Source organism: Phocoena sinus, chromosome 7 (assembly GCF_008692025.1).
Source record: "Phocoena sinus isolate mPhoSin1 chromosome 7, mPhoSin1.pri, whole genome shotgun sequence".
In the NCBI taxonomy this organism is placed as follows: Eukaryota; Metazoa; Chordata; class Mammalia; order Artiodactyla; family Phocoenidae; genus Phocoena; species Phocoena sinus.
In genome coordinates, this window is record NC_045769.1 from 103,943,665 (window position 1) to 103,969,733 (window position 26,069).

The following is a 26,069-nucleotide window of genomic DNA, read 5'->3' on the forward strand; positions in this document are numbered from 1 at the left end:
GATGAGCCTGTGGAGAATGGGCTCTACGGCACTGCTGATGGAAGTGTTACACTAATATAACCATTGGGACCATAGTTTGCCTCCCACCCACCCCCAAAAATAAGAGTTAGGCTAAAGACACACAAGCCCCTTGTCAAGCACATCAATTCTAGAGGCACAGCCTAAGGAAGTACTTGATATGCACTGAGAGACTTAGATAAAAATTGCCCACTGTGGCATTGCTCATTGCAGTGAGAAATTGTCACCAACCTACATCCAGCCACAGGAGAAAGACACATTAATTCTATTATGGACTTAGAATGGAATAGCACACAGTATTTAAAATGAGCCCTCCAGAGGCATGGATCAACATGGAGAAATCTCAGAAACATACTATTAAACAGAAAAAGGGACACAGTGATGTCTATGAGACCAGTTATATAAAGTTTGGAGACAGGGAAAATACTGGTCGCTTTTATGGTGAAGTATTGCATAAAGGAATAAAAATTTAAGCGTGCACAGAGGGACCACCAACTTCACAACGATGGTTTTGCTTCTGGGAGGAAAGGCAACAGGATTAGAAACGGGTAAAATCAGAAGCAAATCTGGCAAGGTTGCAAACACCGCATTGGGCACATGAATATTTGTTCTCTTATTCTCTAGAGCATTCAGTCGATCTGAAATTAAAATATAGTTGACCCGGGCTTCCCTGGTGGTGCAGTGGTTAAGAATCCTCCTGCCAATGCAGGGAACACGGGTTCAAGCCCTGGTCCAGGAAGATCCCACATGCCACAGAGCAACTAATAAGCCCATGCACCACCACTACTGAGCCTGTGCTCTAGAGCCCACAGCCCGCGAGCCACAACTACTGAGCCCGAGTGCCACAACTACAGAAGCCCGTGCACCTAGAGCCTGTGCTCTGCTACAAGAGAAGCCACCACAATGAGAAGTCCCTGCACCTCAAAGAAGATCCAACACAGCCAAAAATAAATAAATTTTTTTAAAAAATAGTTGACCCTAGAACAACGTGGGGGTCAGGGGCGCGGACCCTCAGGGCAGATCTGCCGTTCCTCTGTGTCCCTGGGCTCCACCAACCTCGGACTGTGTAGTACTGTAGTATTTGCTATTGAAAAGAATTCAATCTTGTGTATAAGTGGACCCGCACAGTCCAAATCCATGTTGCTCAAGGGTCAACTAGTATTTCTCTCGCATGAAAAATAATTCAATGGAGGAAGAACTCTTGGAGCTGGCTGTCATTCTGCACTGCATTCTGGTTGTGGGTTCCAACTCCCCAGCCCTGCCTTAGAGGGAGGATCTCTTGGGCTCCATTGCTGAGCAATCATTGCACACCAGCCCCTTCCCCCCTCCCCTGTGCCAGTGACACGCTGGGTGCAGGACAGCCCGAGACACTAGCAGGAGTTGCATTCGCCATACGCATTCACACACCGCTCCCACCATTTTGCCACTGAAATTCAAAACCACCCGCAGTGGAACGAGCCTATTTTTTTTTATTTTATTGAAATAAATGTTGTGTTAGTTTCTGCTGTACAGCAAAGTGATGCAGTTATACATATATATATATTCTTTTTCATATTCTTTTCCATTATGCTTTATCGCAGGATATTGAATATAGTTCCCTGTGCTCTACAGTAGGACCTTGTTGTTTACCCATCCTGTATATAAGTTTGTATCTGCTAGCCCCAAACTCCCAATCCATCCCTCCCCCACCCCCCTCTCCCTTAGCAACCACAAGTCTGTTCTCTACATCTGTGAGTCTGTTTCACAGATAAGTTCAATTGTGTCGTAGTTTAGATTCCACACGTTAAGTGATACCATATGATATCTGTCTGTCTCTGACTTACTTCACTTTGTATGATCATCTCTAGGTCCAACCATGTTGCTGCCAATGTGAGCCTATTTTATTTAATCCACTCACTTCAACTTAATTTTTTCAAGTGCGTGTCACGTCTGCATACTGAAAATCATAATCATATACCATAATTAAATAAAGTCATGGTAAACACTGTACAGCTATGCAGTGCCAGCGTTCTACAGACCCATACGATTACCGTGGGGATCTCGTTAGCACCCAGGTTTGGAGCCCAGACTCCCCTCTGGGCCCACGACTTTGTGATGGGTAAATGACTCCAAAAATGTGGACAGTATTGGTGGTTAACGCAGCGGGCTGATGTAAGTTTGAAGACACATCCAGCACACAGTGGCGCACAGGAGGTCCCCGGCTCAGAGGCTCTCCTGCGACAAGGCCATCAACAGCACAGCAGGGGAGCCCTACTGCTGGTGTGGCCTTCCCACAGCCTTGACAGAGCCCTTAAGGCCCTGGATTTCCTCCAGTGATCCTGTCCAGCACCCCACTAGCCCTGGAGCTGCAGAGGCCAGCAGAGCTCGGTGACCCCTTCCCACTTTAGGGCTCCAGCTTTAGCCTGCGGGGAGGGGTATGGGCCCCTCAGCTGGGCTGAGGCTCAGTGGGGAGCCCGGGTCACCACCGGGAAGAGTGGCTTAGACTTTGTCCAAAGGGCCCTGACGCCACTCAAAGGGGGATGGAAGCTTCCCTCTTGCGCAACCTCCCACTGCCCCGCGCCCCCGCCCCCCCCCGTTGACCTTCCTGCTTCCACCCCACGCAGGGAGGGGCAGAATGGGGGAAGAGGGCAAGGAGCACATGGGAAAGGAAGAGAAGACTCTTTCAGGGAGGTTTTAAATAAAATGCACAAGTGCGGCTCTCTATGTGGTACCCAGCAGAGGCAGGGGCTCAGCAAACCGAGCTTCCCCCCATCTTCCCTCGTGTAACCCACAATAACCAATGTCCTCCAGCCCAGGCATCAGCAAACTTTCTCCAAGAAGGGCCGGGCAGTAACTATTTTCAGCCACGTGGGCCACAACTCCCCAGCTTAGTCACTGTAATGAGGAAGCAGCCACAGACGCACATCAATGAATGGGTATGGCTGGGTTCCAGTCAAACTTTTTATGGACACTGAAAGTTGAATTTTCACCTAATTTTCACTCTTCCTGTTCACTTCCTCCTCCCAACTTCTCTCAGCGCTTTGCAACTTTGCCCCTCAGCTTTCGTGCCTGATGGCTAGGTCAGAGCTCTCAGAAGCCAGCTACCAGTTTACCTGAACTAGGTTTGCGCATGCATACACACACACACCCATAGCCCCTTGGACAGTACAAACATGTTTTAGGTTTTTAACTGATGGCTGCAGAATCTGACATTAAATTCCCTAAAGCAAATAACAGAGCTGGAACTAGTCAGCCAAACCAAGAAGAACATGCAAAGATGTTTAACCTCTTTAGCGGTCAAAGACAGGCCAAATGAAAATAACGCAGACTTCCCTGGTGGCGCAGTGGCTAAGAATCTGCCTGCCAATGCAGGGACACAGGTTCGAGCCCCGATCCAGGAAGATCCCACATGCCGCGGAGCAACTAAGCCCGCGTGCCACAACTACTGAGCCCACGTGCCACAACTACTGAGCCCACGTGTCACAACTACTGAGCCTGCACTCTAGAGTCCGTGCTCCACAACAAGAGAAGCCACCGCAATGAGAAGCCTGCACACCGCAATGAAGAGGAGCCCCCGGTCGCCACAACTAGAGAAAGCCCACGTGCAGCAATGAAGAACCAACGCAGCCAAAAATAAATAAATTAATTTATTTTTTTAAAAAAAAGAAAAGAATGCAATGGCAGTTTCATTTATCAGACTGGCCAACGTTTAACAGATTGTTAACATCCCTCAAGGACAAAATGTGGGGAAATGGGCTTTCACACGTCAGAGGTGGGAGAGGGGATGGCACAGCCTTTAGACAATATCCATCAATATTGCAAACACATACAGCCTCTGACCCAACCATGCCATCTCCTGCACTCTAGTCCACAGAAGAGGGTGTGGAGAAAAGGGAACCCTCCTACACTGTTGGTGGGAATGTAAATTGGTATAGCCACTATGGAAAACAGTATGGAGGTTCCTTAAAAAGCTAAAAATGGAACTACCATATGATACATCAATCCCACTCCTGAGCATGTATCCAGAGAAAACCATAATTCAAAAAGACACATGCGGGCTTCCCTGGTGGCGCAGTGGTTGAGAGTCCGCCTGCCAATGCAGGGGACACGGGTTTGTGCCCGGGTCCGGGAGGATCCCACATGCCGTGGAGCGGCTGGGCCCTTGAGCCGTGGCCGCTGAGCCTGAGCGTCCGGAGCCTGTGCTCCACAACGGGAGAGGCCGCAACAGTGAGAGGCCCGCGCACCGCAAAAAAAAAAAGACACACGCACCCCAACGTTCATAGCAGCACTATTTACAATAGCCAGGACATGGAAGCAACCTAAATATCCATCAACAGAGGTGTGGATACAGAAGATGTGGCACATATATACAATGGAATATTACTCATCCATAGAAAGGAACGAAATTGTGCCATTTGCAGAGATGTGGCTGGACCTAGAGACTGTCATACAGAGTGAAGTCAGAAAGAGAAAAACAAATATCATCTAGTATTGCTTATATGTGGTATCTAGAAAAACGATACAGGTGAACTTGCAGAGCAAAAATAGAGACACAGACGTAAAGAACAAACGTATGAATACCTACCAAGGGAAGAAGAGGGGAGGGGGGGATGAACTGGGAGACTGGGATTGACATATATACACTACTATGTATAAAACAGATAACTAATGAGAACATACTGTATAGCACAGGGAGCTCTACTCAATGTCCTGTGGTGACCTAAAGGGGAAGGAAATCTAAAACGGAGGGGATATGTGTATATGTATACATATATGTAAAGCAACATGTAAATACATATATTGTAAAGCAACTAATTATTAATTAAAAAAATATTTCTCTGAGGCTATTCAATGCAGCAGTACTGTTATGGCTGAAAACAAAATGAACTAAATGGTCAAAAAAAAAAGAACAAAACAAAAAAAACCACACAAAGAAAACAACGAACTATATGGTCAACAGCTGCGTTAAGACCACGCTGTGGAAGAGCACGCAGCTGTTACAGAGATCGAGGCCCGTCCCTCAACCAGATGACACAGCAGCGTGTGCCCCCGGATATGCTGTAGCCAGGACACAAGGTCACGGACTAACCCTGCCTGAAGTACACAGCCTGAATCTATTCATGAGGAGACATCAGGCAAACCCACATCTGACCTGGATACTCTTCAAAATGTCAACCTCGTGAGAGACAGGGTGAGGATCCTCCAGACGAAAGGACAACTAAGCACAGGGCATCGTTCCGGACTGGACCCGGAATCGGGGCAAAAAATGCGGAAAAGGACAGTGTCAGAACCATTGGCCCAATTTCATAGGGCTGTGTGGTAGGTGAAGTTATTGCATTAAATTTCCTGAATTTGATCATGGAAATATGGTTATAGAAGAGAATGGCCTTGTTTTGAGGAAATACCTGCTAAAGTAGTTAGGATAAAAGAGTATGATGTCTACAACTAACTCTCAAATGATTCAGGGAGGACACATATATATAAAATACAGAGATAAAGGAAATGTGACAAAACATTAAACACTGATGAATCTAGTGAAGGGTGCAGAGAAGTTCATTATACTAACCTTTCGATTCTTCCACAGTTTGAAATTTAAAAATCACTTGGAGGGGCTTTTCCTGGTGGCGCAGTGGCTAAGAATCTGCCTGCCAATGCAGGGGACCCGGGGTCGAGCCCTGGTCCAGGAAGATCCCACATGCCGCGGAGCAACTAAGCCCGTGTGCCATAACTACTGAGCCTGCGCCCTAGAGCCTGTGCTCTGCAACAAGAGAAGCCACTGCAATGAGAAACCTGTGCACCGCAACGATGAGTAGCCCCTGCTCGCTGCAACTAGAGAAAGCCCTCGCGCAGCAATGAAGACCCAACGCAGCCAAAAATAAATAAAATAAATTTTTTTAAAAATCACTTTGAAAAAGTTAAGAGTTAAAAAATAATTTTAAAATTAAGATTATATATGTAAAGGACCTACTGTAGAGCACAGGGAACGATGCTCACTATTTTGTAATAATCTATAAGGGAAAAGAATCTGAAGAAGAATATATATATATATATATACACACACACACACAAGAATGTATATATATGTATTACTGAATCTCTGTGCTGTACACCTGAAACTAACATGATATTGTAAATCAACTATACTTCAATAAAAAAGATTATATATGTATAAAGTAAGCTACAAGGATATATTGTACACCGCAGGGAATATAGCCAATATTTTATAATAACTGTAGATGGAGTATAGCCTTTAAAAACTGTGAATCACTATACTGTATACCTGTAACTTATATAATATTGTACATCAACTATACTTAAAAAAAAAAAAGACAGTGGAAACCAAAAAAACTTAAGCAGATCTAGATCCACAATAGAAAAAATCCAACACACACACACACACACACACACACACACACGAGTGGGAAAAAAGTCACTGAATAACATGTACACAATGATTATACTTTTATTTTAAAATGTTACAGTACGTATATCCCTATATTTGTGAGCCAAATATATGGAACTAATAATGCATAGAGAAGGACCCTTCCCTCTTAAATTATACACATCTTCAGCATTAACTAGGAATATATTCCACGTGACTTTGAAAAAACGACACAAAGAGAAGAGGGAGTAGTGCCTCATACTGTCCCAAGCACATAACAGATGACCACGGTGACAATGCTTGGCATTTTTTAGTTCTAGCAGCAGGCTGGTACTCAAAAGCCAATCAGACAGGGGGGCATTTGGGGAAAGCAGTTCTTTGTCCCATAAACAGACACAGGCAGACGAGGTCAGACCCGCAGGTCTCTCTGGGCGGCCACCGGAGAACCTGCCTTCCAGGATCCCTGTGTCCATTTTGGGGGTAAGGACACCCAGGCCCAGGGAGTTGCTGATGTACCCAAGGTGACACCGCAAGTTAGTGGCAGAGACTCGGCGGCCTGTGGCCTGGCCCAGGACGGGCGGCGGGGAGGAGAGAGGGGTCAGGGCAGACACACTGGGGTAGAGTCAGACCCTCCCAAGTCCTGGGCAAGTTCTCGAACCTCTTTGTACATCACTCTCTACATGTGCAAACTGTTCTTGCGGTTTGTGGGGGGGAAATGAGATCATGCACCTGCAGCCTGGCAGGGAGGAAGGGCTCAACAAGTGCCCATCGCGACTACCACCTCCCACCAACAAGCGCAGAGCCTCCCCTGGGGCCCAGCCACTGTCCTGGGTGCCGCACGCCCTCCCCACTGCTCCAGCACTGAGCAGCCTGGCTGCCCAAGGCCATTCAAGGTCACCCAGTCCCAGGAAGCCCAGCTGGAACAAGCCCCCAGGCTACCTGACTCTCTTCGGACTGTCTGGGGGAGGGGGTGCCCAGGGCAGACAGACACACCCCCGCCCTTCCAGCCACCTGCCCCGGGGCCGTGCCCACCGGGTGCCCCTGCAGCGTAGCTCTGGCCAGCCAGTGGAACCAGCGCAGGGCCTCCTGCCCGGATCACCGCGTTCCCAAGAACAGGAGGCAACTGCCCGGGCCGGCCAAGATTTACAGGTTGTTTACTTTCCAACAGTTACTGCTTTGGGTAATTAATGTCACAGAAAACATAATGGAAGCCATCGCTGCCTCTCAGGGAACAGACGGCTGGACTCCAGCAGTCCCAAGATAATAGCAGACGGGGAAAACGCAAGGCCACAGTGTCTTCAGCAAGGGTGGTCTGTCTTGTCACTCGCGTACGTGGGGGTCTCGGGCAAGTGTGTAACACAGAGCGCTCACACACAAAGCTTTGGTGCAAAGCCACACACCCAAGTCCTGATCCAGACGGCCCATCACCTGTGTGACCTTGAGCCTTAACCTCCTCGCGGCCACCTACAAAGGCCAGGGACTAGGCTCCGTGCCTGGCATACAGCGCGTCCCCAATAAACACTTGGAAGACAGTAAGTATGTGTGTGCCTGTACCACAGCAGAAGAGGACATCGTATCCTGGAGACCCCTTCGAGAAGGGATTGTTTCCGGGGCAGGGGCCCGGAGAACATAAGATGCTCAGCTTGTGGTAAGCATCTTGCAGTGCCGTAAGTGGGGAAACGCTCAATAAAAGGATGCTGTGTCACAGCATCGTAAGAACCAGTCTGAAGGAGCTCCCAACAGCCACAACTGGAACAATTTCAGAAACAAACTAGATAACAATAGTGTTGAATTTCAACACAGAGAATAAAAGAAATTTCCCCTAGTCTATACTGATATAATAAATAGGTGAATAAATAGATTAGTGGTAGAGGAGAGAAAGCTCTTTCTTACAGTAGCGTTTCAATTACTAGACGTAGAAAGAATTATCTCCTCCTCCCCAGAATGTTTATTAGTTACAAAGGGGAACGTTGTAACTTTGCATCAGAGAAGCCTGGCAGACACCCCTCAATCATTAAGGTTAATGCCATCAGCAGTAAGACATATCGGTGTCATGATCCCCCAGTATGATGCCCTGGCAAGGGCGTCATGTCACTTCAACCCCAAAAGGGCAATAATCTCAACATCATCATCTAAAAACATCAGACAAACCCAGATTGAGGGGCATGCTACAAAATAACCGGTAACCACTTCTTAAGCCTGAAGGTCATGGAAGAAGAAGAAAGTCTGGGAAATTATCACAGATTGGAGGAGATATAACAACAAAATGCCATGTGGGATCCTGGATTGGAACCCAGAACAGAAACAGGACAATCGTGGAGGAACAGATAAAATTCAAATGAAGACACAGAAGAGGTAACAGAATCATGCCCATGCAATTGCCTGGTTTCAATCACCGTACCGTGTTTATACAAGATGTTCACGTTATAAAAAAAGATGGGTAAAAGGTAAGCAGGAACTAGCAGTAGTACTAGTTCTAATTTAGACTAAGTCTCAATTAGTCTCTCCTTGTTCCCCAAAATGCAAAATGCTCCTATCCTCCAGCCCCACCCAGAACTGGGGAATGGTAGACCTGACTGGGACCCACGCTCGTACGCACTGCTGGCTGATTCCGAATCCGGGGTGTTTAGACCCCTAGACACTTGATTAGCATCTTCTAAAATTGTTTGATTTGCTCTCAGTACTAGGGATGGTTATCTCTTTTCCCTGTTTCATTCTACACTTGGTTGTTGCTGGTTCACAGGAAATTCACTACTTTCTACACGATGAACTTTTATCCAGCCACCCTGCTAAACTGAATCCTTAATCTATGAAAATGAGTAACGTGAAACTGCAGATCGGCAACCCGTTACGACTTACACTTTGTTACAAAGCAGAAACTAACACACCATTGTAAAGCAATTATACCCCAATAAAGATGTTTAAAAAAATAAATAAATAAAATGCAGCAATTACTTATGATAAAAACAAAACAAAACAAAATGGTAACTTCACTCGGTTCAACCTAATACCATGGTCCTTGCAGCTCGATATGCAAAAGGGCAGGAGAAAAATGGGCGATGGACATAAACCGCCGGTTTTTTAAAAGGTAAAAGGAATGCAAAGGGCTTGTCTCAGTTTCACTCATTTTTTCATGATGGAAAAGAAGGAAATGCAAATCAGAATCAGGAGCTTATTTTCTGTGCCTCTTAGAAAAGATTCAAAAGGCTGATAATATAGAGTCCAGGTAAGGATGTGGAGAAACAGGTACCCTCCTACACAGGTGGGAGGGGTGTACACAGGTAAGTTAGTAGCACAAAGGACAGCACAGGGTAGAAAAGCAAATCTCTAAGATAAGGTCAGAACTGTGACTCACTCGGGCATCTCCCTCCATGCTCAGCCCAGCAGGAACCATGTGCCGTGGCTAGGGCTGTTCACAGGCTCGCAGGCCCTTGATCTTGAAAGTGGGAGCCAGACCCTCCCGGTCGATCATATTCCAACCACCACTGTCTGGCCCCGGGCAGCCCCGTTTTCGGTCTCGGCCTCTGGTACATGGAGGACACCCTGGGGCAGTCACTGTGGGGCAGACCGGGCTTGTCAGGGCAGCCCCAAGGCAGCCGAAGCCTCCCCCGAGGCCACCCAGGAGAGTGGGCACCTGGGGACCATCTCAGGGAAGTGCTCCATCGTCAGGTTCTGTTTAGAGCGGAGAAAGGGCAAGGGTGGGGGGCGGGGGGGGGGCAGCCACACTGATGCAGCTCTCGGGTGAGCATCTCATCTACCCTCCTGGAACCAGGGGATGGGCGCAGCAGCCCCTCTGGGGGGGTGGGCTGAGGACCTGTGATCCAGGGGCGTCTGGTGGCTTCACCGTCTGCCCTCTGGCCGTGGACACAGGGAAGCTGGTGGGCACAGAGAGCATAAGGCAGACAGACCCTCAGAGCATCCTCACAGCGCTGGAGCCTCTCTGGCTTCAGTTTGCTCCTGAGACCCAGCAGCAATCCTGCCTTGAGGTCACTTGCTCTGTTGAGGCCGGCAAATGGCTGAAGAAGCCTCCATCACCCCACATTTTATTCCATCAAAACGATGGACGATAAAAAGCGCTAGATGTGGAGAAACTGGAACCCTCCTCTACTGTTGGTACAATGTAAACTCGTGCAGCTGCCTTGGAAAATAGCCTGGCAGGCCCTCATAAAGCTGAACGCACAGTAGCCATAGGACGCAGAAATGCCTCTCCTAAGTGCATACACGTGAGAAATAAAAACACAGGTCCACACAAAAACTTGCACCTGAAGATTCATAGCAGTACATTCATAAGAGCCCAAAAGTGGAAACCACCCAAATGTCTATCCACTGAAGAGTAAATAAAATGAAGTACGTTCGCACAATGGAATATTACTCAGCAGCGGAAAGGAAGGAAGTTCTGATACATGCTACATTGTGGATAGCCCTTGAAACCATTATCCTGAGTAAAAGAAGTCAGTCCCACAAGACCACCCTTTGCATGAGACCGATTAAATTAAATGCGAGAAGAGGCAAATTCATAGATGGAAAGCAGATTAGTGGTTGCCTAGGGCTTGGAGAGTGGGGGGACGGCAGGTGGAGAGGAAGAAAATGAAGACTGACTGCCACTAGGTGCAGAGTTTCTTTTAGGGGGACAAAAATGCTCTAAAATTAGTTGTGGTGATGGCTTAACAAATTTAACTGACTAAACTAAAAAACAATGAATTGTACACTTAAACAGGTATGTGAATGTATATGGTATGTGCATTGCATTCTAAGGTAACTTTAAAAAGAGAGAGACCAGGGCTTCCCTGGTGGCGCAGTGGTTGAGAGTCCGCCTGCTGATGCAGGGGACACGGGTTCGTGCCCCGGTCCGGGAAGATCCCACATGCCGCGGAGCGGCTGGGCCCGTGAGCCATGGCCGCTGAGCCTGCGCGTCCGGAGCCTGTGCTCCGCAGCGGGAGAGGCCACAACAGTGAGAGGCCCGCGTACCGCAAAAAAAAAAAAGAGAAACCACATGGAAATCCCACTCTGTCACCTGAGGCAAGTCACACAGCCTCTCCGGGCCTCCATTTATCACCTATACCATACAGGGGGGTGGGATGCGGGGTGGACAAGCTAGATCAGAGCTTCTCAAAATGTTCATAAATCACCTGGTCACTTGCAGGAAAATGCAGGATCTGATTTAGGTGTCCTGCAGCAGACCCCAGATTCTGCATTTCTAACCAGCTTTCAGGTGACACTGGTCCATGGACATTTTCAGTAGCAGGACATCAGAGATGGCATCTTAGGCCCCCTCCAGCCCTAATACTTAGGAATCTCCTCCGGTCCACCTCTGTGAATTCCCAGAGCATGTATGGTCTGTCCTTCCCACTCAAGACAAATAGGGTCCCCTAACCATCCAATGGAAGTGACTGGGAACTGGTCACTGGATGGAGACCATGTGTTCTCCACATGAGGAAGGTCAAGAACCTCCCAAGTCTGCCTAAGCACAGAGCACCTGGCTGGGCACAAGGGAGTCCCCGATCTGCAGAGCACAGAGCCATGAGTGGGGCAGGGCCCACCCTGTCCTCACAAGGTCCGAGTCTCTCTTTCTCGAAGAGGTGGAGAACAGCAGTATACTCAAGGCAGTGGCTCTCAAACCCAAGAATACTTACGTATCAATCACAGGTGTGCTTGGCGAAAACAGATTCCTGCCCCTCCCAGCTCTAACACGGAAGGAAGCACACACTCCAGGAGACTCTGATGCTTGTGGTCTGAGGCCCAAACACTGCCCCAGAGCCACCCTGGAGAGAAGATAGGATTGCTCTCTAAGAGACTGTCAGAAATGCACTCCACACGCTGACAAGTCAGGTCCACCCTCCAGACCTCTCTTTCCCCATCAGGAAAGAGGCAAAGTAGAAGGGGGGAAGGGAGGCCAGCTGTCCACCTCTGGCCTCCAACCAAGTCAACACCAATCCACCCAAACGATAGGTTTCCTTGCTGGAGGGCCTTGCAAGGAAGAGTATCCCATGGGGAACTGTGAGAGGGACAGAGTCTGGAGAAGAATGAGGTAGGGACACCAGCTCTTAACTGACACAAAGAAGCATTTCCCCCTCTCCCTGTGGCCTCGACAGACTCCAGATCTGTCCAGCCCGGGGCTCACGCCTGCCCCGGGAACATTCCACCTTTCCTCTGGGCTTCTTCCTCTTCTTGGGAAAGGAAGGGGTTGGACAGATCACGGTACCTACTCGTGTACAGCAGTTGCTTTAAAACAAGACACAAAACCCCTTCCTCATTCAGAGCAGAGAATCTGTACACGTTTTTTTTAATTGAAGTATAGTTGATTTACAATGTTTTGTGAGTTTCTGCTGTACAGCAAAGTGATTCAGTTATACATATATCTATTCTTTTTTTTTTTTTTTTTTTGAGGTACGCGGGCCTCTCACTGTTGTGGCCTCTCCCGTTGCGGAGCACAGGCTCCGGACGCGCAGGCTCAGCGGCCATGGCTCACGGGCCCAGCCGCTCCGCAGCATGTGGGATCCTCCCTGACCGGGGCACGAACCCGCATCCCCGCATCAGTAGGTGGACTCTCAACCACTGCGCCACCAGGGAAGCCCTTATATATCTATTCTTTTTCAGATTCTTTTCCATTATGGTTTATTACAAAATACTGAATATAGTTCCCTGTGCTAGACAGTAGGTCCCTGGTGTTTACGTATTTTATATATAGTAGTTTGTATCTGCTAATCTCAAACTGCTAATTTATCCCTCTCCTCCCCTCCTTTCCACTTTGGTAACCATGTTTGTTTTAGACACATTCTTCTAAGTAGTGATTCCAACCATAGTTCAGTGGTCCCTGAAACCTAACTCAGGAGCTGATTTACACAGAGCAAAGTGGGCCCATCTACTCCTGACCTTCCTTCCTGCCCCCTTCCCTCCAATCAGCCAAATTTTGTGGCAGAAGGGAAATAACAGTTTTTGAGACCCACTTATAGACCTGGCACTTAAATTATCTTTCCAATGGATAAACAACAAGGTCCTCCTGTATAACACAGAGAACTATATTCAATAGCCTATGATAAACCATAATGGAAAAGAATATTTTAAAAAAGAATGTATATATTAATATAACTGAATCACTTTGTTGTACAGCAGCAATTAACACAACATTGTAAATCAACTGCATTTCAATAAAAAAAGTTTGTTTAATTAGCTTCCCACAATGCCATACAAAGTATAACCCTTCCTACCTGTGCAGTGACCAGAGTGAAGTCAATTAAACCTGATACCACCTCCCCCAAACTGATGGTCTGTCCTGGTGGCCAGGCCCATGTTTGGCTTAGGAATACGTCACTCAAGGCTCCAGGCAAGCAGTTGTAGCCCCCAAGCCACTGACCAGGGGCAGAGCTGCTCTGATCAGAAGTGTTCCTATGAAGTTGTCCAAATTATGGGCACCAAGCGCAACTGCATTTGATTTTCCCCTGGAAATTTTGGTGTGCGCTGCTTTGACTATTTTTACAGTAAAAAGCCAAGGTACTTTGGTGGGGGGCGGGGGGTGACGGAAATCAAACTAGCCAAAAGCGCTTTCGAAGAGTGTGTCGTCAGTTAGCAGATTACACTCGTTCCAGAAGCCCTCAAGTCCACTGCAGCAGGGGAAAGTCCTTGGACGTTACAAACTCTGTTTCTGAATGCTTGGAAGCACTTAATAAAGATGCGACTAGGTCCACCTTTGCACCTTGACTGAGAATAGAAAGCAGGTCCCCCAAAATTTCATTCCATGGAGTGATGATGGCTCGTCTGGAAGGCCAGACACAGTCACTGGCAGAGGCATCAAAATCCTTCCAGTCCCGGGACTTCCCTTAAAAGTGGTTAAGACTCCATGCTCCCAATGCAGGGGGCCCAGTTTCGATCCCTGGTCAGGGAACTAGATCTCACATGCATGCCGCAACTAAGAGTTCGCATGCCGCAACTAAGGAGCATGCCTGCTGCAACTAAGACCCAGTGCAACCAAATAAATATTAAAAAAAAGTCCTTCCAGTCCCAAGTGACTGGGGCCCAAAACATCATGAAGATTTCTCGGAAGAATGTAGAACGTATTCTAAAGGGACGGAAAGGATGGGAGAGAGGAAAAAACACAGAAAGAGCTGGAAAACTTCACAGAAAGGGAACGGGAGGGCAATGATACAGTAAGTCAGCTAAAACCTCTGAAGATGATAACCTCACCTGCTCTCTTGAGCGATTACATGAATGATGGCAACTTGGCATCAGCCAAAAGAGTGAGTCAGAAAACGCAGACCGGGCTTCCCTGGTGGCGCAGCGGTTGAGAGTCCGCCTGCCGATGCAGGGGACGCAGGTTTGTGCCCCGGTCCGGGAAGATCCCACATGCCGCGGAGCGGCTGGGCCCGTGAGCCGTGGCCGCTGAGGCTGTGCGTCCAGAGCCTGTGCTCCATGACGGAAGGGGCCTCAGCAATGAGAGGCCCGCGTACCGCAAAAAAAAAAAAAAAAAAAAAAAAATCTAAAAGAAATAAAATAAAATAAATAAAGAAAACACAGACCAAGGTCATCAGTCACAGGTCATTCTGAAGAGACTCAGTGATGCTATTTAAATATTAAACTTAAATATTTCCTTAAAAAATCTTGAGAGGGGTTTCCCTGGTGGCGCAGTGGTTGAGAATCCGCCTGCCAATGCAGGGGACACAGGTTCGATCCCTGGTCCGGGAAGATCCCACATGCCGCGGACCAACTAAGCCCATGCGCCACAACTACTGAGCCTGTGCCCTAGGACCCGTGAGTCACAACTACTGAGCCCGCGTGCAGCAACTACTGAAGCCTGCGTGCCTGGAACGCATGCTCCACAACAAGAGAAGCCACCACAATGAGAAGCCCGCGCACCGCAAGGAAGAGTAGCCCCCGCTCACTGCAACCAGAGAGAAAGCCCGTGAACAGCAACGAAGACCCAATGAAGCCAAAAATTAATTAATTAATGCAAAAAAAGAATATATGTATATATATGTACAGCTGAATCACTTTGCTGTACAGCAAAAATTAACACAACATTGTAAATCAACTATACTTCAATTAGGGGGAAAAAAAGGAAAGAGAGTTTGTTGATGGTTGTATAGCCTGAGAGAAAGCTCAATCTGAAGGGGGGAAAACACTCACAAGTAAAAATGGCTGACTTAGAATGAGAAATCCAGGGAATTCCCTGGCGGTCCAGAGTTAGGACTCTGCGCTCTCAGTGCCAAGGGCGTGGGTTCAACCCCTGGTCGGGGAACTAAGATCACACAAGCTGCGCGACAAGGCCAAAAGAAATTTTTAAAACAGAATAGGAAATCCAGCTTTTCCCAAGTGGCCCCTTTGTGCCTGTAACTCAACCTGCAGCCCAAGGCAGTGCCCAAGAAGGTCCGGTAATTTTAAATGAACCATGGGTTTCTGATGCGTTGACATCTGGAGCCCTGTGAACCCTGGGTAGGGTGCCCCTCCCAGGGCTGGCCAATTCTTAGGGATAGTAAATGACTCGCCTAGAGTATGCTTTTCATATGCAAACTAACCTAGAGTCCATACTCCAGTCCATCCCCTGCTCTATCAGGTTTTCACAGAACGTCACACTCCACCAGTCCCCTGCCCTAATCACTCCAGAGCTGGGTGGGTACCAGACACCTAGGGACAGTCTTTCTGCCCCAGAGCCAATTCTAAACCTGCTTTCTCTGCCTCACCCATTCCTTCCCCAAGAGACCACCAGAAAGGGTCTCGCCCAGATTCTCCCCTCATTCCCTCTGCCTCCTGACTGACCCCAGTGCCTCTCCCTAAGGCCCTCCACGTGGGAACCATGAGTAACAAACTGTCTTTTTCATGGTAATGTCTCCTTATCTTTTGGCCTCACAATGCCTGAAAAATAATAAAACCTCCATTGAAAACAGATTGGGACATCCCTGCGTCATCAGGTCCCCAGGGGAGCAAAAGGAAAAGCACAATGATTCAGGGTAATGTGGAGGCTGGATTCAGATTTACAGCAGCCAACCTCTGAACACATACCAGCACGGCAGGACAGAGGATGTGTCTTCTCTTTAAATTAATCCTGATGGAGGCTAACTCTATTTAATGTGTTGCTTCACGGATGCTGCATTTGTTCTCATATTATAATTTCTAATATAGTGTTTCTGGAGGTCTATGAAGAAATGTTGCCTGCCATCAGTGAACAAAGGATGTTGCAGCCTCAGCCGCTGCAGTCACCCCCCGCAGTGATGCACCCCGAGGAGACTCAGGGTGAGAAAGTATAGGATACTGACCCTAGGTAGCTAAGGTGCATACCAAAGGAATGATTTCAATCAGCCCAGACTCTTGCATCTTCCCATACATAGAAAAGCGTTAAATTCCTTACCTTGAGCTGTCTGGTTTTCTTTAATTTTTAACATAATTTTTTTTTTTTTTTTTTTCTGTACCACACAGCTTGCAGGATCTCCGTTCCCTGACCAAGGATGGAACCTGGGGCCCTGGTAGTGAGAGCACCGAGTCCTAACCATTGGACCACCAGGGAAATCCCCTTACATAATTCTTAAGAATATGTCATTCCTAGTTCATTGGACCCCGTGGAATTAGACTAAGTATTCTATCTTAATTTAATTAAATAGTCCACCATTGCTTAAAGCATAACTGACATGTGACACGACCAGGAGACCTTGGAAACATTAAAAATCATTTCTCTATGCTGAGCTGTGATAAGAAATCTGTACAAGGAAGTTCCTATTTATTTCAATAAATGTTGGTCTTAAAAACAAAGAAATAGGGACTTCCCTGGTGGCACAGTGGTTAAGAATCCACCTGCTAATGCAGGGGACACGGGTTCGAGCCTTGGTCCGGGAAGATCCCATATGCCGTGGAGCAACTAAGCCCCTGTGCCACAACTACTGAGCCTGCGCTCCAGAGCCCATGAGCCACAACTACTGAGCCCTCGTGCCACAACCACTGAAGCCCGCGCGCCTACAGCCTGTGCTCCGCAATAAGAAAAGCCACCACAATGAGAAGCCCACGCACTGCAATGAAGAGTAACCCCCGTGCGCTGCAACTAGAGAAAGCCTGTGAGCAGCAACGAAGACCCAACGCGGCCAAAAATAAAATTAATTAATTAATTTAAAAATATATATGTTAAAAAAAAGAAAAACATTATTTAAAAAAAAAACAAAGAAATAAAAAAATCAAATCAAAACCAAAACCCCAGCTCACTTCTTAGTATTTTTATTAGCTGATGAATTCATAAATGAATTATGAGGAGTTGACATCTGGGAAAACATTTGTTCCTTAATTTCTGGGTTTTTTATTTAAGCTTTGTTGTGTGGTTTATAAAATCCTTTGCTGAAGAAACATTTCCAAATTTTATGGAGCCAAAATAAAGTATCCTGGCACAGCAAAAACAAACAACAATAACCAATACCTCAGTTAATTTTCAAGACAACACCTGAAGTTGTTCTGTATTTTACAGAAAACACAGTTGACAGGTTCGGTAACTTGGGAAAGAACAGAGAGCCAGGAATTGAAACATGGGTGTATCCAGCTCCAAAATTCCTGGCTTTCAATCTGCCACCAAGTTTCTAAGAACGGATAATTAACAGCATTATCCTAATTGGTGTTACCAACAAAGAGAAAGTTTGTTTTGTTTTGTTTTGTTTTGTTAATTTAATAGCACATGCTGGATATCCTTCATGGATATACATAAGGATCTACTTCATGCTTTTTATGGCTGCATATTCTACCAAATGAAAGTTCCCTGTTCAATAAGTTACTTTGGGGCAATATGATGGTCATTTGGAAAGTAACAGAGTTGGATTCCCACCTCATTCCTTCCATACCAAAACAAGTGCCAAAGTATGAAAGACTCAGGTTTGGGGGTCGGGGGGGGAGGACAACATTTCTAAAAAACAAGTGAATAAAAAAATTTTTTTTTAATTTTTTTAAAAAAGGAATTCCCTGGAGGTCCAGTAGTTAGGACTCGGCGCTCTCATTGCTGGGACTGGGGTTCAATCCCTGGTCAGGGAACTATGATCCTGCAAGCCACACAGTGTGGCCAAAAATTTTTTTTAATTAAAAAAAATTTTTCTTTAATTTAAAAATAAAGAAAAACAGGTGAATACTATTAAGATCTTAAAGTGGAGAAGGCCTTCCCCAAATGGGATGTGAAACATTAAAATCCAATACGCCTGATCACATAAAAATTTATTAAAACTTTTATTATGTAAAATAAAGAACAAGCAAACAAATGAAAGAAAAATGAATAAAATATATGAAAGCGTGGGAAAGTATTTCTAACACATTATCCCACATAGGCAAAGAGCCCTTACAAATAAATAAAAAAGGATGAAAACTCCCACTTGAAAAATGGGTAAATCAGATGAAAGGCAAAAAAGCATAGAAACAATCAAATCAAATATGAAAAAATATTCAGCATCATTGAGGAAGTGAGGAAAGTATTGAGGAATACCTTATATTTTCCCCACTAATTACCAAAGGTTAAAAAGTGTTGGCAAAAGGATAGAAAAATAGACATTCTCCATTCATTCAAAGAGGTTCTGTGAGCCAGGCACTGTATTAGGACTAGCAGTGAACAAGATACCCAGGTCTCTGCCCTCTGGGAGTTTATGTTCCAGGTGTGTAGGGATGGAAGAGCAATGGTGAATGAGGAGGAAATAAACAATTATTCAGATAGTTGTTGTTCGTAAAACTACAAATTGGTGCAACTCCATTGACTCTATTGCATGGCAATATGGCAGATGCTATCAAAATGTTGTGCCGGCCATTCTATTTCTAGATATTTATTCTACAGATATTCTCACTCCTGTTTAAGCACAAAGATATATGTACATGGATGATCACTGGAGTGCTGGGTGTAATTATGAAAAAAAGGGAAACAAGCCTAATGTTCCTCAAGAGAACAAATTACACAACATCCATACAATGGATCACAATGTAACCAGTAAAGATCAGCTTTTTTGTTTGTTTGTTCTTAATGTACTCACATGGAAAGACTTTGAGGATACACTGTTTGGTGGCGGGGGGCGGGGGGGGGGGGGAACCAAGTTGCTAAAACAGTACACATAATAGTATCTCATTTCTCTTACAGAGACACACATTCCTATAAGTGCGTATGTGTGTGCGTCTATATAATTAGACATACATTTAATGTATGACTAAGAAAAATTTGGGAAGTGGGATTATGGGAAACTTTTTAGAGTACAAATTTCTGTACTGTTTGGCTGTTCTGTTTAACAAGAACTATGTGCTACTTTTACACTCAAACAATAAGGGAGAAAGCATTAAAAAAAAAAAAAAAGTAATGTATGTAAGCGTCATTTGGTTTCCTCAGTTTATATTCCCAAACTTCAGGCTAAAAATTAATCTGGAAAGAAAACTTCAGCTAAGGAGGAAGGATAACAAACAAAGTAACTAATCTTTTGCCTCATTCCTTAAATTCAAAGTCACTGATATAATTGGGGAGAGGAGAAACTATGTGGCGTACCATTTGCCAGACATTTGTTCTTCACTTAATTTTCAAGGCAACGCACAAAATGCTACCCAGCTCAATTCCACAGGTGAGGAGCCGGAGGATTTTAGAGGTTAAGTGATCCCCCTAGAGCAGAAGCTGCCTCAGTTCTAGGTTCTGGGAAAACAAGACTTCCCGCTGGGAGTTCTTATCTCCTGCCCATTCCCTCAGGTCACGGTGGGCGGAGGCATGGGGGGGGGGGGTGGAGTAGGAGAAACTGTAGGGTTTTGGGTGTTGTTCAAGGAAGCATTTTCTCCCGGCTCCATTTCGGCTCCTTCCTGGCCTTCTTCCCTGCAAGGCTCCTACGCGGCCCCTCAGAGCTGCACCAGGCGTTCCAGGCGGCAGGCATGGCCCCTGGAAGTGCCAGCCTAGAATCCTGCCTGTAGGGAGCCCTAGGAAAAGTGGGTGCCTGCCCCTCCCAGAATTCCCTTTACGGTCACATCAATGCTCAACCACTCTCCCCAAGCGTGCCAGATTTCACCCCTCCCGGCCTGTAAAATGAGAATAATACATTTTAGGGGAATTACTCAAAAGAGAATACCAGGGACTACCCTGGTGGTCCAGTGGTTAAGACTCTGTGCTCCCAATGCATGGGGGCCGGTTTCGATCCCTAGTCAGGGAGCTAGATCCCGTGTGCCGCAACTAGAGATCCCTCACACTGCAACTAAGACCCTGTGCAGCCAAAATAAATAAATAAATTAAAAAAAAAAAAAAAAGAATACCATAAAGTGCTTTGGGAATTCTAAAGGCTAGGGTCCTCACCTTGCAATTAGAGTAATCCCTAACACAACAACTCACATCTTGTAGGGGTCCAGCGCTTTCTGTGATCACAATTTTTTTTTTTTTTTTGCAGTACGCGGGCCTCTCACTGTTGTGGCCTCTCCCGTTACGGAGCACAGGCTCCGGACGCGCAGGCTCAGCGGCCATGGCCCACGGGCCCAGCTGCTCCGCAGCATGTGGGATCCTCCTGGACCGGGGCACGAACCTGTGTCCCCTGCATCAGCAGGCAGACTCTCAACCACTGCGCCACCAGGGAAGCCCCTGTGATCACAATTTTAAAGACAGTATTTTAACATCCTGCATAGGAATGTCTCCTGCAGGTTACGTCTATTATCTGGTTGTACAGTGAATGAAGAACTAACAGAAAAGGTCAGCAGGCCTTCCTACCTTTAACCTATTCCAAAGCTACCACCTTTCAGTTCTAAGAGGTACAATTCTTAGTTCTAGAACCAACCTTGTGTTAATCTTTCAATTAGGAAAAGAAAGGATTAAAGTAGCAAAAAATAAAATAAAATAAAATACATCAAGGTCCCAATTTCATGGCCATGTTAACTTCCTAATAGGACTAGGGGAAACATGTATACACTTTACTATTAATAAGAGCTAATATGTGAGTTCATATAAAGTGCCACACACTGTTTTCAGTGCTCTTCCTGCATTAACTTATTTTAGCTACATAGTAGCACGTACTTCGTAGGGATTCTATTTCCTTCCTTTTACACATGAGGAGTTGGAAGCACTGGGAGGTTGTCTAAAGGACGTACCCAGAGAGGACTGCCCAATAGCTCAGCCTCAGCAAGGCAGCGGGAGATCCTGGCTATCTGGTCTACCTCTACAGCCATATACATTCATACTCTTCCTCATGTTCCAAACCCTAGTCATACTGAATTGCTTAGGATCCTTCATAAACGGTGTGCTTTAACTGCACCCACACCCTACCCGTTCTTGCCTTTGCACGTGGCTTTTCTCTCTCTCCCTGAACCATCCTCTCTTTCCAATGGACAGGAAGTTTTATTCCATGAATGAATGAACATAAGACTGTTGGAAAAATCCATCACCATATTTAAGATGGAAGAGTTGCTTTGGTAGGAAATTCCAAAGTTTTCTCCATAACAAGCCATTCTTGCAAAGCTGTTCTTATCTCAAAGCCAGAATTGCCTACACAGATTGCCTGGGGTCCTCTTTCTTCTGATCTCCCTGACTCTCCCACCACCTTACCTACTTCATCCCTTGCCTCTGGCTCCAGCCTTCAGGAAACATGTCTCCACAGTGACCTTCGGCCACTGACAAAGAGATTGGCCTGGGAGTTTGAAGACCTCCATTCAACAGCTGTCTACCCCTTCACCTTAGGACTCCATTTCAGGGGAAGAGCACGTAGTTTGGTTCTCAAACCATTTTCACTGTATCCAAAACTAGCCGTTGGGCTTGGTGATAAGACACCCACAAGGAACACACCTTACTTATCCAAGCCATGATGTGAGGGCACTGGTCTGACACTGCACTGAAAAATGAGCATCCAATGGTTTAAATGACTTTCTCGTTTACAGATCCAGCATCCCTTCCATGTCTTTGGAGAACCTTAAACACATCATTACAAGAAAGAAGACATGGGATGGCCTCAGAGAAATAGTGCCCTAAACATCATAGAGCCAACGCAATAAACATTAAACACTTAATAGCAAACTTTTTAATTAAACAGAAAGGTTTTGACTGTTGACTGATATGTCAAAGCTCCTTTTCTTTTAAACTGATGCTCATTTGTCATATGACATAGGCATAGAAGCTACTTTAAATAAGGTACATTGAAAAAGATATCAAGTACAGCATTACTGATAATAGCAACAAAAAAAAAGAGAGAGAGGGGAAGAGAGAGAAAGGTGAAATGGAAATAAAATAAATCATGCTTATTTTTAAATTTTCTGAATATTTACAGAGCATCTACTATCAAGGCACCAAGCTTAACACTTGGGATATAATGTTAAAAACATAGACATGGCTCTGCCCTCACAGAGCTTCCATTCTATTATGGGAGACAGACACTCAAGTAATTACCTTGTATATTTCATCCCAGCCGTTAAGACAATAATCAGTCCTAAATAATAAAAGAAAATAGTGAACTATTACGCAGACATTTTAAATGATGTCTAAGAGGTTTTATAATAGAAAATATTACAAGAATAGTTTAATAAAAGTAAGAAACAACTTTATAAAGTATATGATCTCATAAATATTGTTTTAAAAAGTATAGAAGGAAGGTTCAATGGTTGTAAAATCCATCTGTAAGAATAGGTGACTGAGAAAGGTTAAGAAGAATGATAAAAGGAACTTCTACTCCCAAAAAGGGAAACATACTTCCAAGCTACAATTAGTTCAACTAGAAATGGGGCAACAATCCGGTGTACAGGACAAACATCTACACATCTGTTTCTGGACCCATGGTTTAGAATATGGCTTTTTAAATGTTTCGAAAGTGGCATTTAAACCAGTGAGAATAAGAGGTAAACTAGGCATTAACTAGTAGGTCAACTATTTAGAAAAATAAGTAAACTTAGACTTTTACATCACATCACAAACTCCAAATGTAACGTATGAAAGTATAAATCCCACTGGTAAAGCTGGGAGAAAAATGAAATACATATATTTTATATAGTAATAATCCAAAATCATCATTAAATGACTAATTATCGTTTCCAAAAGAATCCCAAGCACACTGCAATGTTAAAATTTAGAAACCATTACATGAACTTTAGGAAACCACTAAGCTGATTTTGGGGTGGGCAGGCATTCTAAACATAAAAGGAAAATCATTTTAGAAAACTGAAAGACTTGACAATAGATGTTGAAAGTCAATCTCTATCCATGACATACATCTCACACCATAAATATAGTTATCACAAAATAAATACGGTTAAATGGTCAGGGAAAAAATTGTTTCCAATATACGGCAGCTAAAAGGTTAATATCCTTCATTTAGGGTATGCTCTTACAACCCGTGAGATGGAACCATCCCAATAAGAAATGTGCAAAGAACATGAATTTAACTGATGGAGAAATTTAAAAGACCAATAAATATATTTTAAATATTCAACCATACTAGCAATGAGGTTACATTTAAATGCTAGTTTAAGCCCTGTGGGGACTTCCCTGGTGGCGCAGTGGTTAAGAATCCGCCTGCCAATGCAGGGGACACAGGTTCAATTCCTGGTCTGGGAAGATCCCACGTGCTGCAGAGCAACTAAGCCTGTGCGCCACAACCACTGACTGAGCCTGTGCTCTAGAGCTTACGAGCCACAACTACTGAGCCCACGCGCCTAGAGCCCGTGCTCTGCAACAAGAGAAGCCACCGCAGTGAGACACCGGCGCACCGCAACGAAGAGTAGCCCCCACTCGCCGCAGCCCGCGTGCAGCAATGAAGACCCACCGTAGCCAAAAATAAAAATAAATAAATTTATTTTAGAAACATATTTTTAAAAAAAAGAAAGACCTAAAGCAAATACACTAAAAAGACCTAAAGCAAATACACTAAATTAACACAGGGGCAACTCTTTCTGCCTCTTTTATCTTCTCTATATTAGCAAAGGATAACTCTGTTAAAAAGACCTAGTGTGTTGACTGCCAAACGTTGTTGAAAGTTGACTGAAAGAAAGGAGGGATGGGGTGGAGAGAAGGTAGGTGGGGCAGTCAAAGGCCTTAGAAATGGGGGAGGGGGGAGGCGGGCGCGCTGGGCCAGCGGCTGGGCCTCTGACCCCAGGATGGGCCAGGAACAAGAACCACCCCTGACCTCAGCTCTCTGTAAACCTCACCCAGTTTCTTCATGCTGCACTTAGGCAAGAGAGCAGAGGCCCGGAGGGGAAAACCACTGCTCCAAGATATACAGGTTGGTAGCGTTTGACCTTCCGTGAAAGAGAAAGGAAAATGGCCAAAGCCATTCCGCAAACAAGCACAGACACACAGAGGCATTCTTCCACACGGCCAGCTCACCTGCCGTCGGCGGGTCACCAGCCTCAGCAAATGGAACACAGATCTCAGGGCCTGAGCCAGGCACCCGAGAGCCGACTGAGCTTGGCTTGGCGACCAGCTGAGGCCCCAGAGCCACCCACAGGGATAAGCAATGCCCTTGCCCTGGCCACGTCCGTAGGCCGACGCCGAGTCACCTGCTGATTCTGAGCTGGTCCCTGGCCCAGAAGCTGGCCAGTTGAGCTGTCAGAGGTAAGCCTGATGGTCAGGCTGGACTTCCGCCCCCGGCTGGCTCCCCACATGGGGAAGCCAGAGTTCTGCAGAAAGGAGGCCGCCCGTGGAAGATAAACTGCAACCACACTGTCATCCCCTGCCCTTCCAGAAAGTACTGCATCCCCCTGCCCCTCGGCTCTGCTCACTTTAAACACGGGGCAACTAATCCGCTGCGTGCCAGGGCGTCTGAGGTGACCCAGAGGGGAAGGGCAATAAACACAGGCACACAGCATACAGAAACCACAAAAACACCATCGGTTAGGCCACTGGCCCACGGGTCCTGATAAAGGACATCAGAAATGGAACAGGCACTTCACACGCCTTCATCCTCTCAAACCTCACAAAATGACGCTTCTCGTGTCACACGTGAACACACTGAGGCTCAGAGGAAAAGTCAAAGAGCTGGGAAGCCCTGGGGCTGGAAAGCAAAGTCAAACGCCCGTGCCATTTCTCCCAGGACACGCCTGTCCCCATCGCCACAAAGGGCTCCTGCCTGGCACGTGTGGAATCCGGCCTCTGGGCCGCGTTAGGATGGGCCTTCCCATCACTGCCGGGTGCGGCTCCAGAAAGGGCAGCTGACCTTGTATACCAAAGGTGCTCAATCTACGTCCGGGAAGGCAAGTAGTAATTACCAAAGGTGCTCAAAGTAGTAATTATAAGTATGGTTGCCAATCACTGAGGATCATCTGCTCCCTGGAGGGCCCATATGAGGAATGTGAACCTTCACTCATTTGGCCTGAGTGAAACATAGCTGATGTGTCCATTTCTCAGATGAAAACACCGAGGCTCAGAAGTCTCACAGCTAGGACACCAGAGCTCCTTTCCCGAACCCCAACTCTCCCACCCTGACAAGGTAACAGGCCCAAATGGGTCATTCAGGTCAACTCCCCACTCCTGGGCGGTCTCCCCGGCCCCCAGGCTCCACCCTGGCCCGGTGCTCCAGGACTACCTTGGTTGAGGTAGGTCAAAGTCTCTTCGTGCAGCTTCACAGCTGGGGACGTGGCGGCACACAGCACATACTGCAGGGGTGGCAGACGGGCCTCGTTCTCGGGGGACAGCTGGGGCTCCTCCTGCTTGAAGATGGGCAGGGCGAGGACGTCGCTGCAACACAGGAGGGAGGGGTCAGGAGCAGGGTCCCCGGAGCCCATTCGCAAAGACAGGGCCAAGTGGCCAACCCTGGTGTCAAGG

The 26,069-nt window shown here is 46.3% G+C and overlaps 1 protein-coding gene across 2 annotated transcripts in view; it reads right to left on the minus strand.

The window, feature by feature from the left end:
* TFCP2L1 (transcription factor CP2 like 1) overlaps positions 1–26,069 on the minus strand; it is a 58,911-nt gene that overhangs the window by 29,267 nt on the left and 3,575 nt on the right. For both annotated transcript variants that reach the window (XM_032638681.1, XM_032638680.1), the window contains one exon: positions 25,831–25,982. In XM_032638681.1, the coding sequence (XP_032494572.1) occupies positions 25,831–25,982 (152 nt within the window). The remainder of the gene's footprint in view (positions 1–25,830; positions 25,983–26,069) is intronic.